Source organism: Camelina sativa, chromosome 3 (genome assembly GCF_000633955.1).
Source record: "Camelina sativa cultivar DH55 chromosome 3, Cs, whole genome shotgun sequence".
Taxonomy (NCBI): Eukaryota; Viridiplantae; Streptophyta; class Magnoliopsida; order Brassicales; family Brassicaceae; genus Camelina; species Camelina sativa.
In genome coordinates this window covers 12,883,101-12,900,048 of record NC_025687.1, presented here as the reverse complement: position 1 = coordinate 12,900,048, position 16,948 = coordinate 12,883,101, and the positions used below count along the sequence as shown (strand labels likewise).

The window sequence follows — 16,948 nt, the reverse complement described above, 5'->3', positions numbered from 1 at the left end:
TTTGCAGAAGCGTTATCAACCGTGACTGTAAATATTTTCTGAATACCGACCTCATCCAAACAACTCACTAATTGATTCCCACTTGTCTCTCCTCTATGATTCGAGATAGGCTTAAAACTGATGACCTTTCTATGCAAAAACCAATTCACATCAATGAAATGAGCAGTAACCACCATATAGCTGACACTAGTAGTTGGCGCTGTCCATATATCTGTAGCTAGATAAACTCTCTGCTTATACTCACTGAAAAAGCTCATTAACATAGCTTTTTCTTGGTAGTACAACTCGACAATATCTCTAGTTATTGATCTTCGAGAAGGAATATTAAACTGAGGTATAGATGCATTGCAAAAGTTCCTAAACCCAACCTTTTTAACAAAATTAAATGGCAGCTCATCCAACACAATCATTTTCGCTACTGCACTCCTACAAGCAATTGGACAATATTTCATAGCACCTAAACCACCTGATTCATTTTCAGCTAAGTGTTTTTGATTTTCAGATTCAAGAAAATTCTTGTATGCCTTACAAATATTACGGTGGCTACGCAGTGTACTAGTCCCACTAGAAGCTTTCCACTTAAACATAACACTACAAAAGTTACACTTACAACCATCGGGGGGGGGGGGGGNTCAGGGGGGACCTTTGTAAAGCAGCTCCAAACATCTGAACGGTGACCACTTTGTTTTTTTACCGCTGGAGAAGGATCATCATTATCAGTTGCTTTCCTTTTTTCAGTGGGATTAGGGTCTTGACTTGAATCTGCCATCTACGATTTTTTTTTCTAATTGATGATCAGTTGAAAAGTTTATTAATAACATAAAAAAAACAGAGAGAACAAAGAAAAACCTTTGGTAATTTGAGTTGCAGAACTTGCAGAGGAGGAGACGCACATATTACGTAGGGGAACAAAGACGATGGCCACAAGTAATTATGAATATATATATATATATATATATATATATATATATATAAGTTAGGGAATAGAGACCTAGAGTTAGAGTTTTGTAATTCTATAGATTACTAAGAGATCAATAACTATAAGTCCAATAAAGAAAAAAAATAGTGATATTGTAATATAATATAAAGTTATAAGTTGGAGAAACTAATTATATCTAATTTATCCTATTTTTAAAAAAAAACCAAAAAAGCTATTCGGTTTTACGGTTTTTGACCAGACCAAACCTAAACCAAATGCTTAACTAAAATAAAAACCAAAATGATTTTTAGACTTAACCATAACCAAACTAAACCTATTATTTCGGTTCGGTTTGGTTCGTTTTTTCCGGTTTATTTGCCCACCCCTATTAAAGTCGTTGACTCTTTTCTCTCTATAGACATGCCATGTCGGGAAGCCCTAACAAGTGGACCCTTGCATCATCATCTTTGATCCAAATACTCAAGACTTAATTTGTCTTCATAACGCAAACTCTATTAGACTAAATTACCCTTAATCTTCGTTTATTTCGCCCATTCAAAAGCTGTGTATCCCTACGTCGAAGTTTTTTTGCCTATACATTTGTTCCCGAATCTTTCTTTTTGTGCTCTCTTTGATCAATCTACACATCAAACCGGCCGCAACTCGTCTCGAGAGTAAAAAAATTCTTTTTCAAGAGTGATATTTTTGATCCAATCATCATCACAAAAACCCTGTGAATACAGGGCTTTGTTATTCTCACATACAACAGCTCAAAACATATTTGCAAATTTCTTTATCAACAAGACAACAACCAGTACGCATTCAATAAATATTTAATATTCAAAATTTTGTTAAGTTCTTGGACTAAAAACAGCCGCGTATTCTGTTTGTGCGTAATATCATTACAGCTTAAAAAGACAATAATATCAACAAGTTGACAACTAATTGTTTCTCAAACTTACCATGCATATACCTTTAACATTCATTTCTAGCATTCACGTCGTATAAATTAAAACCATTCTTAGTAGTAGATCATTCACCATAAATTTTCCATACAAATTAAATCTCAACTATGCGTTAAACATAGAAGATATTAACGTGTCAGAGTAGGGATCATTTTTATTAATGAGGGTACCAAATGGCAAATGTCTACATATCCTTTCAAGTTTCACCCTAAAAACAAGATGAAAACGTTACAATCATAACACAAAGTGGGCAGGCTTCATACAGATATATACACATAAATATGATGACCTACCCATTGTGATTATGGGAAAGCTTTAACTTTGAGTTGTCAAAAACAGTTAGAACGATCACCTTTTAGGTAAGATTAGACTTCAGTGTTAATACAATTCATTAAATAATCGAGGGAGATGTCTCTGTTTCATGATTGCTTTTAACCCTTCTTCTTCGCTTCCCCCTCAAGAAACACAAACCCTTAAACCCCTCTTTCCTCATCTACGTTCTTATTTCTCAAGCACCTCTCTTTTTTTTCTTAATCTCTGTGTTCGGTGACAATGGATAACATAGAACCATCTTCTAGTGGAAACATCCAAGCCGAGACGGAAGCAAAGGCGGAGAAGAAAAAGATGAAGAAGGAAACAGTATCATTGATGGGTTTGTTCAGCGCATCAGATAAACTTGATTACTTTCTGATGTTGCTTGGTGGTTTAGGCGCCTGTGTTCATGGCGCTACGCTTCCGCTCTTCTTCGTCTTCTTCGGGAAAATGCTAGATTCTCTTGGAAATCTTTCTACAGATTCTAAAGCCATATCTTCTCATGTTTCAAAGGTTCCTTCGTCAACAACGGCTATCAATGAAAAAAAAACTTTTTTAATTCTCTCAGTTGATTAATTACATAACAATTTGGTGGTTTGTCTTTTCAAGAATGCTCTGTACTTGGTCTACTTAGGATTGGTAAATCTGGTATCAGCTTGGATAGGTACGTTTCTATCCACGTTGATCTGTTTTATCAAATTATTACTAAGTTTTATCGCCTTTCCATTTTTTAAACTGAAATGGTTTATTGAATTGGTAGGAGTTTCTTGTTGGATGCAAACAGGGGAAAGACAAACAGCGCGATTGCGTATAAATTATCTCAAATCAGTATTAGCGAAAGACATTACTTTCTTCGATACAGAAGCTAGAGATTCAAATCTCATTTACCACATCTCAAGTGACGCCATCTTGGTTCAAGATGCTATTGGTGATAAGGTACTTTTCCAAATATATGGATTCATTCTAAGGTCAAATAAAACAGAAAAATGTAACAGATGAAATGTTTTGTTCTGTTTCAGACAGACCATGTTTTGCGGTATTTATCTCAGTTCATCGCGGGATTTGTCATTGGATTTTTGTCGGTATGGCAACTAACGCTACTCACGTTAGCAGTGGTTCCATTGATAGCAATTTCAGGAGGAGGATATGCTATAATTATGTCCACACTATCAGAGAAGAGTGAAGCTGCTTATGCTGATGCAGGAAAAGTCGCAGAAGAGGTTTGTTTATACACTAAAGACTGAGATTGTTTCAAAAACTAACTTCTTCGTTAACGGTGAAAGAAGTTAATATAACATAAAAATTTCAAGTTTTCACAAAAATGTTTTTAAGCAAACGCAAATCAAGAACTTCGTTTCTTCTTTTTTTAATCAATTCTCTTGAACACTTGGGTTAATCCTAGAAAATACTCTCTATGGTGTCTTCAGGTCATGTCACAGGTGAGAACAGTGTATGCATTTGTAGGAGAAGAGAAAGCTGTAAAATCTTACTCAACCTCTCTAAAGAAAGCTCTGAAACTCGGTAAAAAGAGCGGTCTTGCTAAAGGCTTAGGAGTTGGATTAACATATAGCCTCTTGTTCTGTGCTTGGGCTTTACTTTTGTGGTATGCAAGTATTCTTGTACGTCACGGCAAAACCAACGGTGCAAAAGCGTTCACAACGATCCTCAATGTCATTTTCAGCGGATTGTAAGTTTAAAAAGTCCAAGGCTTTTGCTTGAACATGAAATTGAATTTAATTTTGTTGCATTTGCAGTGCCTTAGGTCAAGCTGCGCCTAGCTTATCCGCGATTTCCAAAGGCAGAGTTGCTGCTGCAAATATATTCAAAATGATAGGGAAAAACAATCTTGAAAGTTATAAGAGATTAGACAATGGAGAAATATTGGAAAACGTAGCTGGGAGGATTGAGTTTCATCAGGTGTCTTTCGCATATCCTTCTAGACCAAACATGGTTTTTGAAAATCTTAGTTTCACATTACGTTCAGGCAAGACTTTTGCATTTGTTGGTCCAAGTGGTTCAGGGAAAAGCACAATCATATCAATGGTGCAACGTTTCTATGAACCTAACTCAGGAGAGATTCTCTTGGATGGAAATGACATCAAAAGCCTGAAGCTTAAATGGTTGAGAGAACAAATGGGATTAGTGAGTCAAGAACCAGCATTATTCGCCACAACCATAGCTTCCAACATTCTTCTTGGTAAAGAGAATGCAAGTATGGTTCAGATCATAGAAGCTGCTAAAGCAGCCAATGCAGATTCTTTCATTAAATCATTACCAAATGGTTACAGTACTCAGGTAAAGTATCTGATTTTTCATAATCATATATCTTCTCATATTTCTTCTTTATTTCATTATTGGTCAAACCATTCATATAGGTTGGAGAAGGAGGAACTCAGCTCTCCGGAGGACAAAAACAGAGAATTGCAATTGCTCGAGCGGTTCTAAGAAATCCAAAGATATTACTTTTAGATGAAGCAACAAGTGCTCTTGATGCTGAATCAGAGAAGATTGTTCAGCAAGCACTTGACACTGTCATGGAAAAAAGCACAACAATTGTTGTTGCACATAGATTATCCACCATTCGAAATGTTGACAAGATTGTTGTATTGAGAAATGGTCAGGTTATGGAAACCGGTAGCCACTCAGAGCTTATATCAAGAGGAGGAGATTACGCGGCTCTTGTGAATTGCCAAGAGACAGAACCTCAAGAAAACCCGAGATCAATTATGTCTGAAGCTTCTAGATCACAAGCTGGATCTTCTAGTTCAAGAAGAGTTTCTAGCTCAAGGAGGACTTCAAGCTTCAGGGGAGACCAAGAGAAGACCGAAAATGATTCAAATGCCAAAGATTTAAGCTCATCTTCGATGATATGGGAACTGATAAAGCTGAATGCTCCAGAATGGCCTTATGCATTACTTGGCTCAGTTGGTGCAGTTCTTGCTGGAGCACAAACTCCACTCTTCTCTATGGGGATTGCTTATGTGCTAACTGCATTTTATTCGCCTCATCCTAACGTGATAAAGCGTGACATAGAAAAGGTAGCTATTATCTTTGTTGTAGCTGGAATAGTAACAGCTCCTATATATCTCCTCCAACATTACTTCTACACACTTATGGGAGAGCGTCTTACGGCAAGGGTTCGCTTATCCTTGTTCTCAGGTAAACAAAATCAGCTTAAACATCCTTTGATTTGAGTTCGGTTCGGTTCGTTGACTAATGTATATCATATCTTTAAATAATTGCAGCGATTCTTTCAAATGAGATTGGGTGGTTTGATTTGGATGAGAACAATACTGGCTCACTCACTTCAATCTTAGCTGCCGATGCAACTTTGGTGAGGAGTGCTCTAGCAGATCGCCTCTCGACAATAGTCCAAAATCTGTCTCTTACAGTCACAGCATTAGCACTTGCATTTTACTACAGTTGGCGTGTTGCAGCTGTTGTAACAGCTTGTTTTCCTCTTCTCATTGCCGCTTCACTTACAGAGGTAATTCAAAAATTCAAAGATCTTCTAAACCATATTATGAATCTTAAAACAGAATACGCTTGAAATGTTATATGCTACAGCAACTATTTCTGAAAGGCTTTGGAGGAGACTACACAAGGACTTATTCTAAATCAACTTCAGTGGCCCGTGAAGCGATTGCAAATATAAGAACTGTCGCTGCGTTTGGAATTGAAAAGCAAATCTCAGAACAGTTTACTAGTGAGCTAAGTAAGCCCACCAAGAATGCCTTTGTGAGAGGTCATATCTCTGGATTTGGATATGGTTTGTCTCAGTTCCTCGCGTTTTGTTCCTACGCTCTTGGTCTATGGTACGTATCAGTTTTGATTAAGCACAAGGAGACGAATTTTGGGGATAGTATCAAATCTTTCATGGTGTTGATCGTCACGGCTTTCTCCGTTTCGGAAACGCTTGCTTTGACTCCAGATATCGTGAAAGGCACGCAAGCACTAGGATCGGTTTTTAGGGTTTTACATAGAGAGACTAAGATAACTCCAAACAAGCTTAACTCAAAATTGATCACTCAGATAAATGGAGATATAGAGTTTAGAAGCGTAAGATTTGCGTATCCCACGAGACCTGAAATCACTATTTTTCAAAATCTAAACCTCCGAGTTTCAGCCGGAAAAAGTCTTGCGGTCGTAGGGCCTAGTGGTTCGGGAAAGAGCACAGTGATTGGACTGATCATAAGATTCTACGATCCGAACAACGGAAATCTCTGCATTGATGGGCAAGATATAAAAACCCTAAACCTACGTAGCTTGCGCAAAAAGATAGCGTTAGTACAGCAAGAACCAGCTCTGTTTTCAACAACAATATACGAGAACATCAAGTACGGAAAGGAGAACGCCTCAGAGGCAGAGATTATCGAAGCCGCAAAAGCCGCGAACGCACATGAGTTTATAACCAGGATGCAAGAAGGGTACAAGACGCATGTGGGTGATAAGGGAGCGCAGTTATCTGGTGGTCAAAAACAGAGAGTGGCTATCGCGAGGGCGGTTCTAAAGGATCCTTCAGTACTTCTGCTTGATGAGGCAACGAGTGCTTTGGATACGAGCTCGGAGAAACTGGTCCAAGATGCGCTAGACATGCTGATGAAAGGACGAACCACAGTACTAGTGGCTCATAGGCTCTCGACCATAAGGAAAGCAGACACAATCGCTGTGTTGAATAGAGGAAGAGTTGTGGAGAAGGGAAGCCATAGTGAGCTTGTTTCCATACCTAATGGGTTTTATAAGCAATTAACGAGTCTTCAAGAACTGGTGTGACTCATGATCGTTGAAGTTTCTTTTGCCTTTTTCTTATAACTTCTATTTATATATACACACACATTGTGTTTTTTTCACACGATCGTTGAATATTCTGTATCCAAAATTTGTTGTAAACTTTAAGTAAATATTTAAATAGCACAAACTGTATCTTATAATTGGTTATATAAAAATGGGCTTTGCTTGAATATATCTTATATAACATGCCAAAATTCAGAGCTGAAAATTTGAGTTACTTTATACTACTAATTAACTAATTAGGTTTTGTTGGTCATATAAAAGTCAGTTGGGTTAGTCAAAATGATCAAATTAGTAGAGAAAAAATGTTTTAGGATGAATTACAAATGTTGACTTTTATTTTGTAACTAAGTTTTGAACTCACGCCACGCGTGAATTTATTTGATATATTTTGGTGAAAATTATATTTGATTATGACAGTTATGAAATATGAGAGTCAGTTGTTGCATTTATAATAGAGCTATCAAAGTGGAGTTCCATTAGACTCGCATGCAATGGGTCATGAATAATTTGACCTCCGCTAATAGGATGTTCCGTCCGATATGCTAGTAGCATATATGAAACACAAACACGTCGTAAGCAGATTTATGGATTAGCCACTGAAAAGAAAAGGGAGTGTTGAAAGATTGTTTCTTTTGTTATTCAATCCTTAAATGTATTACATTGCAAGAGTTCTCTTATATAGTTACATGAGATTAAACCTAGATTCTAGAGTGTTCTTTGATCAGCCAGCTGTGAGATATTACGTGGCATCATCTTCATCAACTGGTCCCAACACCTTGAATCGGTTTTGCAATGTCACTGTCGTACTATGTCCTTCTTCCTCTGCTAACGCTTTCTTGTCTGTTGCAGGTGAACGTTGCAGGGTCTTGGGCTTCTTCGTTTCATCTTGTTTGCAGGCTTTGAGCTTAGTGGGCTTGACACAATGTGAGCCTGTTGACATATTTGACAAAACAGTGTCGTTTTGTGCTCTGTTCTCTACAATCCCCCGCAAACTTGGTGTGGGGGGAACTCTTACACCAAGTTTGGCTCTGTAATACTCAAATGGTCGTTGCGGAAGAGATTTGGTGAAAATGTCAGCTAGTTGGAAGTGTGCCGGAATGTGATTGACAATCAGATTACCAAAGGCGACCTGCTCACGCACATAGTGATAGTGTGTGGCGAAGTGCTTAGTTCGAGCATGAAAGCTTGGATTGGCTGTGAGATAAACAGCTGAGAGATTATCACAATTGAGCTCTGGTGTTGCAGGTAGCTGAATGCCTAAGTCGTGAAGAAGATTCACGATCCACGTGATTTCAGATGTTGCTTCAGACATGGCTCTGTATTCAGCTTCAGTGGAGCTTTTGGACACAGTTTGCTGCTTCTTTGATGACCAAGAAATCATATTACGACCAAGAAAAGTGCAGAAACCACCGGTGGACCTGCTAGTGGATGGACACCCGGAGTAATGACTGTCACTATACACTCGAAGTTTAGAATCAGTGTGGCGAGCAAAGGAGACTCCCATCGTAGTTGTGCCTTTTATGTACCTTAGGATTCGTTTCAGAAGGTTAAAATCTGAGACTGTAGGTTCATGCATTTTCTGACATACATAGTTGACAGAAAATTGCAGGTCTGGTCTTGTTAACGTCAAGTACTGCAGTCGACCAGCCAAGCTTCTGAAATACTTAGGATTCTCGAACAGAACATTCTGTTTTGGTACTTTGTTCAGTTGTTGTGGAAGAGGTGTTGCAACAGGAGCACATGTAGACATCGAAGCAGCGGCTAGGAGATCCTCAACATACTTTTGTTGTGACAAGAACATGCCTTTGTCATGATACTGAATCTGAATACCGAGAAAATAATGAAGTCTGCCAAGATCTTTCATTTTGAATTGCTTGTTTAGCTCATCAAGGAGAGTGGAGAGTAGTGCAGATGAGTTTCCCGTAATTGCCATGTCATCAACGTATAATAGCAACATAATAATGTCTGTTCCTTTGAAGCAGACAAACAGAGAGGGGTCTCTTAGACTGCAAGTGAAGCCGAATTCAAGCAAAAAATTGCTGAATTTGTCAAACCAGGCTCTTGGAGCCTGTTTAAGGCCGTAAAGGGATTTTTGAAGAAGACAAACATGATTTGGATGATCCTTGTCAACAAAACCAGCAGGTTGCTTCATGTAGACAACTTCATTGAGATCACCATGGAGGAATGCGTTTTGAACATCCATTTGTTTAACTTCCCAGTTCACGACTGTTGCAAAGTGAAGAACAGCCCTTACAGTCGCGGTTCAAACTATCAGACTATAAGTTTCGAGATAATCGATGCCTTCTTCCTGTGTGAATCCTTGGGCTACGAGTCTTGCTTTAAACTTGTCTAGAGATCCATCAGCGTTGAGTTTGACCCGAAAAACCCATTTTGAACCTAAAACATGCATATCAGGTGTTTGAGGAACTAAGGAGAATGTATTCGCTTCTTTGCAGTTACTTATCTCTTCAGTCATAGCTGCTGTCCAGTTTGGATCTTTAAGAGTAGCAGTAACTGTTGCAGGCTTTGGATAGGATACCTTGTGAGTAAGTAGAGCATAGCGAGGGTTTGGTTTGACAATGCCAGCTTTTGATCGAGTTATCATTGAATGTGTTGAAATTTCTTCAGTAGATTCTTGGACTGTTTCAGTTTCACGGAGGTTATCATTTGTAACTGAACTTTGTACATTTGAGACTGGTGAATGTGAGTTGTTGCCTATAGGATCAAGATCTGAGCTTGCCGTACACCCAGAACTCATATCACCAATATCATGTTCAAGATCAGTCACGGTTGTAGGTGACGTGTCTTTTGTAGAAACAGTGTTGTTGATTGTTGTGTTTGGTGCTGACATCGTTGGAATAGAAACTTGTTCTGTTGATATTGCAGTGGCTTCTGTAGAGTCTGCAACTGGAGCACAAGATGTGGTGACATCTGAAAGCTGTCTGAGCCAGGCTCCATAAAGAGGTGTGGGCGATGTTTTGTGGAGATAACTGTAAACATTTGAAAACGGGAAGCTTGCCTCATCAAAGATGACATGACGACTGATGTATACGCGCCCAGTTGGAGGATAGAAGCATCTATAGCCTTTATACTTCTCAGTGTATCCAAGAAAAACACATTTGAGTGATCGAGGATCAAATTTATTTTGAGTATATGGTCTCAACATTGGGAAGCAGGCACAACTGAAGGTCCTTAAGGCCGAATATTCAGGTTGTTTTGAGAACAAAGCTTCATAAGGGCTTACATTACCGGCAAGGGTGCTTGTAAGCAAGAGATTGCTCATGAAGTTATTTTCTTTAGTTATTCACTAGAGCAATTATGATCTGGAAGTCGATCTGGGGCAAGTGTTCAAAAGAGCGATTAGGTTAAAAAAATAAAGGAGTTTGATGTAAAGAAGGCTTCAACCCAGAAACTCTGTGGAATAGCGCTTTGAAAGAGTAAAGTCAGAGCCATCTCTGTCAACTGCCTATGCTTCCTCTCTGCTATGCCATTTTGCTGTGGAGTATGTGGACAGGAGACAAAATGCTGAATACCAGATATCTCCATCTGATTAAGAAACTTCTGATTTGTAAATTCCCCACCTCCATCTGATTGAAAAGTTCCTATCTTTGTTTGTAAAAGATTTTCAACAAAAGACTGATACTTGATGAAGATTGAGTAGAAATCAGATTTTCTTTTTAGTGGGTAAAGCCAACAATATCTTGAGAAATTATCAATGAACACAGCATACAATCTGAATCCTTGAACAGAAGAAACAGGAGAAAGACCCCAAAGATCACAATGCACTCTCTCTAGGGGTCTTGAAGCAATAAAAGTAGAAGAAATAAATGGCAATTTTGAACTCTTCCCAAGCTGACATGATTCACACACCTTCTTGGTACTTTTATTGATTTGAATTGCCTTATTTGTAGATAGAAGCTGAAGGATCTGCTGATGTGGATGCCCTAACCTTTGGTGCCAAACTTCATCACTAGTCTTGAGTTGTCTTGTAGAGTAAAACATCTTATACTTTGGGTCATCCAGTTTATACAAACCGTTAGTTTCCCTTCCCTTTGTCAGAACTTTGCGTGTTGCTTTGTCCTTTATAACAACATCATCACCATCAAACGAGACTTTACATGGATAATCTTTAGTTAACTTTGAAACAGACAACAATGATTTAGCTATTTCAGGACAAACAAGCACATCTTTGAGTGGGAGATTACCTGATGTCGAAGGGAGGTTTGCAGAACCAACATGTGTTATGGGCAGAAAGTTCCCATCACTCGCCATTACCATATCAGTTCCATGATAAGGTTGAGCTTTCTGCAGGCGTTGAGTCGAGCTTGTGATGTGTGCTGTTGCAGCGGAGTCTGGATACCAGCTGTTGTCCTCAGTAACATCAGTGATGTGGAGAGCAGAGAACGCAGCAGCATTGATGACAGGTTGAGTGGGTTGCTGATACTCTTCATCGAACCGATACCAACACTCAAACGCATTGTGTCCTCGTTTTCCACATATTTGACAGTTTGGTTTCTCAGTTGATGTAGCAGAAGAGCTAGATGGTCGAGCTGTAGTGAACTGTTGGTGAAACCCACGACCTCTGGTAGAAAAGTTTCCTCGACCTCTGCCTCTGTTACCTCTTCCTCTGTATTGAGAGCCAGAGTTTCTCATGGTGCTGAAGGCTAAATGTGGAGACACTTCGGTTGAAACAGAGTATCGTTGCATACGGTCCTCATACCCAGTTAAGCGAGAGACAACAGTTTCATAAGTAGGTTCAGGAACTCTGTCCATGGAGTCTTCAATGACAGTTATAATAGGCTCATACTCTCGACCTAAACCTCTTAAAGCTGCAAATATCTTCATCTTTTCACTCACAGGATCACCGATAGAAGCAAGTTGGTCACATATATCTTTAATTCCTCTAAGATACTCAGACATGCTTTTATCTAACTTCTCACTATTTTGAAGGCGTCTTTGCAACTCAAACAGCCTAGAGGACGACGTGCGGTTAAAGTGAGAGATAAGAGTGGTCCATACCTCATAAGAAGTTGTAGATCCGACTACCAGCCTCATTACATTCTCACTCATCGAACCAAGCAACCACGCTTTAACCACTTGATCAACTCGAGACCAGTTTTCGAAGTCAGGGTTTGAAACCTCTTCCGTCTTGTTATCATTCTTATTTCTGACAGGAATCGTTTCTTGTGGTGGCTTGGTGGCGCCGTTTACGAACCCAAGTAGAGCTTGGCTGCGGAGGAAAGACTCAAACTGGGATTTCCATATGATGTAGTTTTCTTCTGTGAGTTTGATTGTGACACAGTTAGAGATGTGTAACGAAGGAGAAGAGAAGAGTTCCATGGAGCTATCCATGGCTCTGATACCATGAAAAGAAAAGGGAGTGTTGAAAGATTGTTTCTTTTGTTATTCAATCCTTAAATGTATTACATTGCAAGAGTTCTCTTATATAGTTACATGAGATTAAACCTAGATTCTAGAGTGTTCTTTGATCAGCCAGCTGTGAGATATTACGTGGCATCATCTTCATCAACTGGTCCCAACACCTTGAATCGGTTTTGCAATGTCACTGTCGTACTATGTCCTTCTTCCTCTGCTAACGCTTTCTTGTCTGTTGCAGGTGAACGTTGCAGGGTCTTGGGCTTCTTCGTTTCATCTTGTTTGCAGGCTTTGAGCTTAGTGGGCTTGACATAATGTGAGCCTGTTGACATATTTGACAGTGTCGTTTTGTGCTCTGTTCTCTACAGGCACCATATTTAGTTCAAATACTTTTAAAAAAACAAAAAAAAACAACTTTTGAAATGTGCGGGTTGGAATCTACTCTATTATTAATTAAACTTGCTCCATTAAATAAGCGATAAATTTTTAAGTCTTTGTTTTTAATTGATTTAATGTAATAATCTAGTTTTTGTTAAAGTTTCTTAAATATTAAAAATGGATATGCTGTAGATATATGATTCATGAACATCGCTCTAGAGCCGTTGCTAAGATTTGTTTTGTAATTGTTGTTGGAATATTGTAAATTTTTTTTTTTTTGTGTAGATATTTTATCAAATGTAAACCAAATATACCGTATGGAAATATTAGAACTAAGCCACTATTAGTAATTATATATAAGCATCCTTAAATTAGTTATATAAATTTGTTTGGTAAAATTAGCAATATTCACCCTTCTCAATTTCAATTAAGCTTCTCTTTCATTAATAATTTAGTGGCGATTTGAATAAGTTAGTTATTTTGGACATTTTTAAATTTGTACTTCTCTTTTGATAATAAAAGATGGGTTGGTTAACGAAAAAGTCATTGTCTTTTCACAGTGGACCAAAATGCTTGATGTGCTGGAAGATTATCTTAACAATTAGTCCATTAAGTATATGAGATTTGATGGAAAAATGTCCGTAGAACAAAGGGATAAAGGAATACAAGATTTCAACACTATCCTTGAGGTATGCAGCTCAAGTTAAGATTTCTGTCTGTGCCATTATCTTATAATTATTTATAGGAGTTACATTTTTAAAATAATTTAATTAAATGAGTTACAATTATAATCTAAAATGGGTTTAAATGAAAATAAATAGAGAAAAAAATAGTCAATTCATATTCTGTTTAATTTCAGTTATAATGTAATATTAAAGCGTGGATTTAAAGTATGGATTAATATACATGATTACATGTATAATATTATCTTTTTAATTGAAAATGAATATTATGTTTTTAGAAATTAAATGTCAAATGGACTAATAAAGAAAGAATAAAATCTTACTTTTATATATATTGAAAATTTCAATAAACGGCCACAAGCATGAGCTATTAACCACAAGAGGTAATAACAACATTATATATAAAAAATGAACAAAAATTGAATAATATGAGGCAGTTACAAATAACTCATTTTGATGTAACGCTAAGTCATGAACTCTCTAGCTATAAACCGAATTCACTTCCTTAACCAACCCATCCGAGCTCTGATTCAAATAATTAAAAAAATTAAGAGCAACTTTGGTTTTGGTTAAGGCATAAGTTATTCATTTAAAGAGGTCTTGCCATATAACTCATTTTGATGTAGAGCAAGGTATGTTTTGGTTAAGTGATTTGTATAAAATTTATAAATGTTATTCAATCATATATTTTAAAAAGTCTAATAAAATACACTGTTATTGAATTAATGATTTCAAAAGCCTATGTTAATCGTTGAATACACACATTGTGTTTTTTTTCATATGATCGTTGAAGTCATGATCATTAAATATTCTGTATCCAAAATTTGTTGTAAACTTTAAGTAAATATTTAAATAGCACAAACTGTATCTTCTAACTGGTTATATAAAATGGGCTTTGCTTGAATATATATATATATATATATATATTTATGTAGAGAATATATGTATTCTGCTTACGGTATTTCATAATCAATCTCTTTATGTTATACTATTAATATATAGACTTCTGTATGTACCTAATACAATCTCAAGTTTTTTTACTCACTGGCTATAATTTATATTGGCTATAATTTATCTTCACTAGCGTTCAGTAATATTGGTCGATAAAAATTAAAATTATGTATAGTGAAATTAAATAAATTAAAAACTATATAGGCCACTAAAATATTCTGAGTTATGATGTTATTTCAACAGCTGGAATGGAAGCATGACAAAATGTTGTTCACTCCCAAGTCTCAAATTGTCAACATGTTTGCGACGAACATAATTAAATTCATCAATACTGTACATGAGTATCCCTCATAAACGACTCAACCGTCCAATGAATCCAAAAATTAGTCTTGGACATTATACTTTTTTTCTTTTCTTTTTTTTTTCATTTTGAGCTCAGAAACTGGCTGGATACAAAAACTTAACAAAAAATACTGGTTATTTGTTCTAGAATAGCGAACATTTGAATATTAAAGGTGAGCACAGTCCACGAATATATTAGGAAAAAAATAGGATCTTACATCTTACAAGGAAACAACATTGAGAAAAGTTTAAAAGAATATCAGATAACTAAATCCACAAAATTCATGTAATAAATAAGTTGTTAAACAAATTAACCGTGCTCCATCGATAAACCAGTAGATTGAATGATTACGTACCCAGTGGCCAGTATATGTATTGGCACGAAAACAACTGAAACGGTAATGGAGTATGGACATTGGACATATTTGGCATATGAACGATCTTGTTATTATTATTAATCGTCATCTTTCCTAAACCAAAGTGGGCACGAAACTCCATACTCCAATAAAATAACATATGTCCAGAGATATTTTTTTCCTCTTTCAAAATTCGAATAATCCACAGTTACGTGTCTTGCTCATATCATCCACTTAAGCCAAAGCTACTTCAGTGGTCGGATATGAACACGTGTCGTTTAACAGACCATCTCCAAGAAATAATATCCCAATTCCCTATTCAGTCCCCCGATGACCAATCCTCTTCACATTGCTATTTTTCTCATCCGAGGTCTCTCAACGACCAAAACCACAAAATCGAAACCAAACAAATAAAACTAAAAGAAAAAATAAAGAAAAAAATCAGATCTGAGATCGAAATAAAAAGATGAACACGTTAATCCCATCGGAGAAACGATGGATCATCACCAGCGTTTTACTAGCTGGTTTAGTAGGCGGTGCTTTGCTCTTCACAAGCTTCATACGAGCCGCTGACGAAACTCTCTTCCTCTGCTCCACCGCTAGCGCCAAAAGCCGAGCGGTTGCCGCGGCTGCTGAATACGAAGCCACCCCGATCCAGCTTCAAGCGATCGTCCACTACGCTACATCCACCGTCGTCCCGCAGCAGAACATGGCCGAGATCTCGATATCTTTCAACATCTTGAAAAAGCTAGCTCCTGCTAACTTCCTCGTGTTCGGTCTCGGCCGTGACTCGCTCATGTGGGCTTCTTTGAATCCACGCGGCAAAACCTTGTTCTTGGAAGAAGATCTTGAATGGTTCCAGAAAGTGACCAAAGACTCTCCGTTCTTGCGTGCGCATCACGTGCGTTACAGGACGCAGCTCCAGCAAGCCGATTCGCTTCTGCGCTCGTACAAGAAGGAGCCCAGCTGTTACCCGGCGAAGTCTTATCTCCGGGGAAACGAGAAGTGCAAGCTCGCTCTCACGGGACTACCCGATGAGTTCTACGATACAGAGTGGGATCTGTTGATGGTCGATGCTCCTAAAGGTTACTTCGCTGAAGCTCCGGGAAGAATGGCGGCGATTTTCTCGGCGGCGGTTATGGCTAGGAACCGGAAGAAACCTGGAGTCACCCACGTGTTTTTGCACGACGTTAACCGGAGGGTGGAGAAGACTTTCGCGGAGGAGTTTTTATGCAGGAAGTACAGAGTCAACGCCGCCGGGAGGTTATGGCATTTCGCTATTCCTCCGGTGGCTGCGAACGCTACGGTTGACGCCGGTGATTATAGGTTTTGCTAAGATTGTGACACGTATCCCTCTTCCTTTTTTTTGTTTTCCTCTTTTGCCCTTTTTTACTTATTTGAGGAATCTTATTTACAACATAGGGTTCACTTATTATCTGATTTAGTCCCGACAGTTTTGGATCTACATCTCGTGTTTCGTTATTTTTAGTTACTGTGGGGTTTCCCACCGATTGCATCGGGCATTATATATGTATCACATTTTTATCATATATATATGTTAATAATTAGATATTTATATATCTTGTAGGAAACTAATTAAATAACTTCTAACTCGTTTTGAAAACTTTTAAATGCTTATTTTACTAGTCTCAACTTGAACTCTATATAGTAGTAGTCCATGTGGTGAGGTGAGGTGAGCTGGTGACTCAGACTTTTCTTCGTCTGACGTCTCGCACGAAAGGTATATATTGGATAGCTGGTGAGTCTTTTGCGATTTACTACCTTTAAAAAGTAATGAAAAGGAAAATAAATATGACGACAAGAATCTCTCGTTAAATTGTGTGTTGAATTTTTTAATCAGAACCCCAAGGA

General features: G+C 37.8%; 2 protein-coding genes across 3 annotated transcripts; both read left to right on the top strand.

Annotated features, from left to right (window-relative positions):
- On the top strand, positions 2,301 to 7,132 carry LOC104776845 (ABC transporter B family member 13-like). Of its 2 annotated transcripts, none has more exons than XM_010500984.2 (9): positions 2,301 to 2,709; positions 2,806 to 2,860; positions 2,981 to 3,132; positions 3,216 to 3,416; positions 3,624 to 3,883; positions 3,951 to 4,491; positions 4,572 to 5,355; positions 5,442 to 5,683; positions 5,764 to 7,132. In XM_010500984.2, exons 1-9 carry the CDS (start codon positions 2,437 to 2,439, stop codon positions 6,967 to 6,969), a joined length of 3,714 nt encoding a protein of 1,237 aa, XP_010499286.1. In that variant the 5' UTR covers positions 2,301 to 2,436; the 3' UTR covers positions 6,970 to 7,132. The 2 variants fall into 2 exon arrangements, with proteins under 2 accessions (XP_010499286.1, XP_010499285.1); XM_010500983.2 differs by having other exon boundaries at positions 2,957 to 3,132.
- On the top strand, positions 15,395 to 16,558 carry LOC104776844 (probable methyltransferase At1g27930). Its single transcript, XM_010500981.2, has one exon. It carries the CDS (start codon positions 15,543 to 15,545, stop codon positions 16,410 to 16,412), a length of 870 nt encoding a protein of 289 aa, XP_010499283.1. The 5' UTR covers positions 15,395 to 15,542; the 3' UTR covers positions 16,413 to 16,558.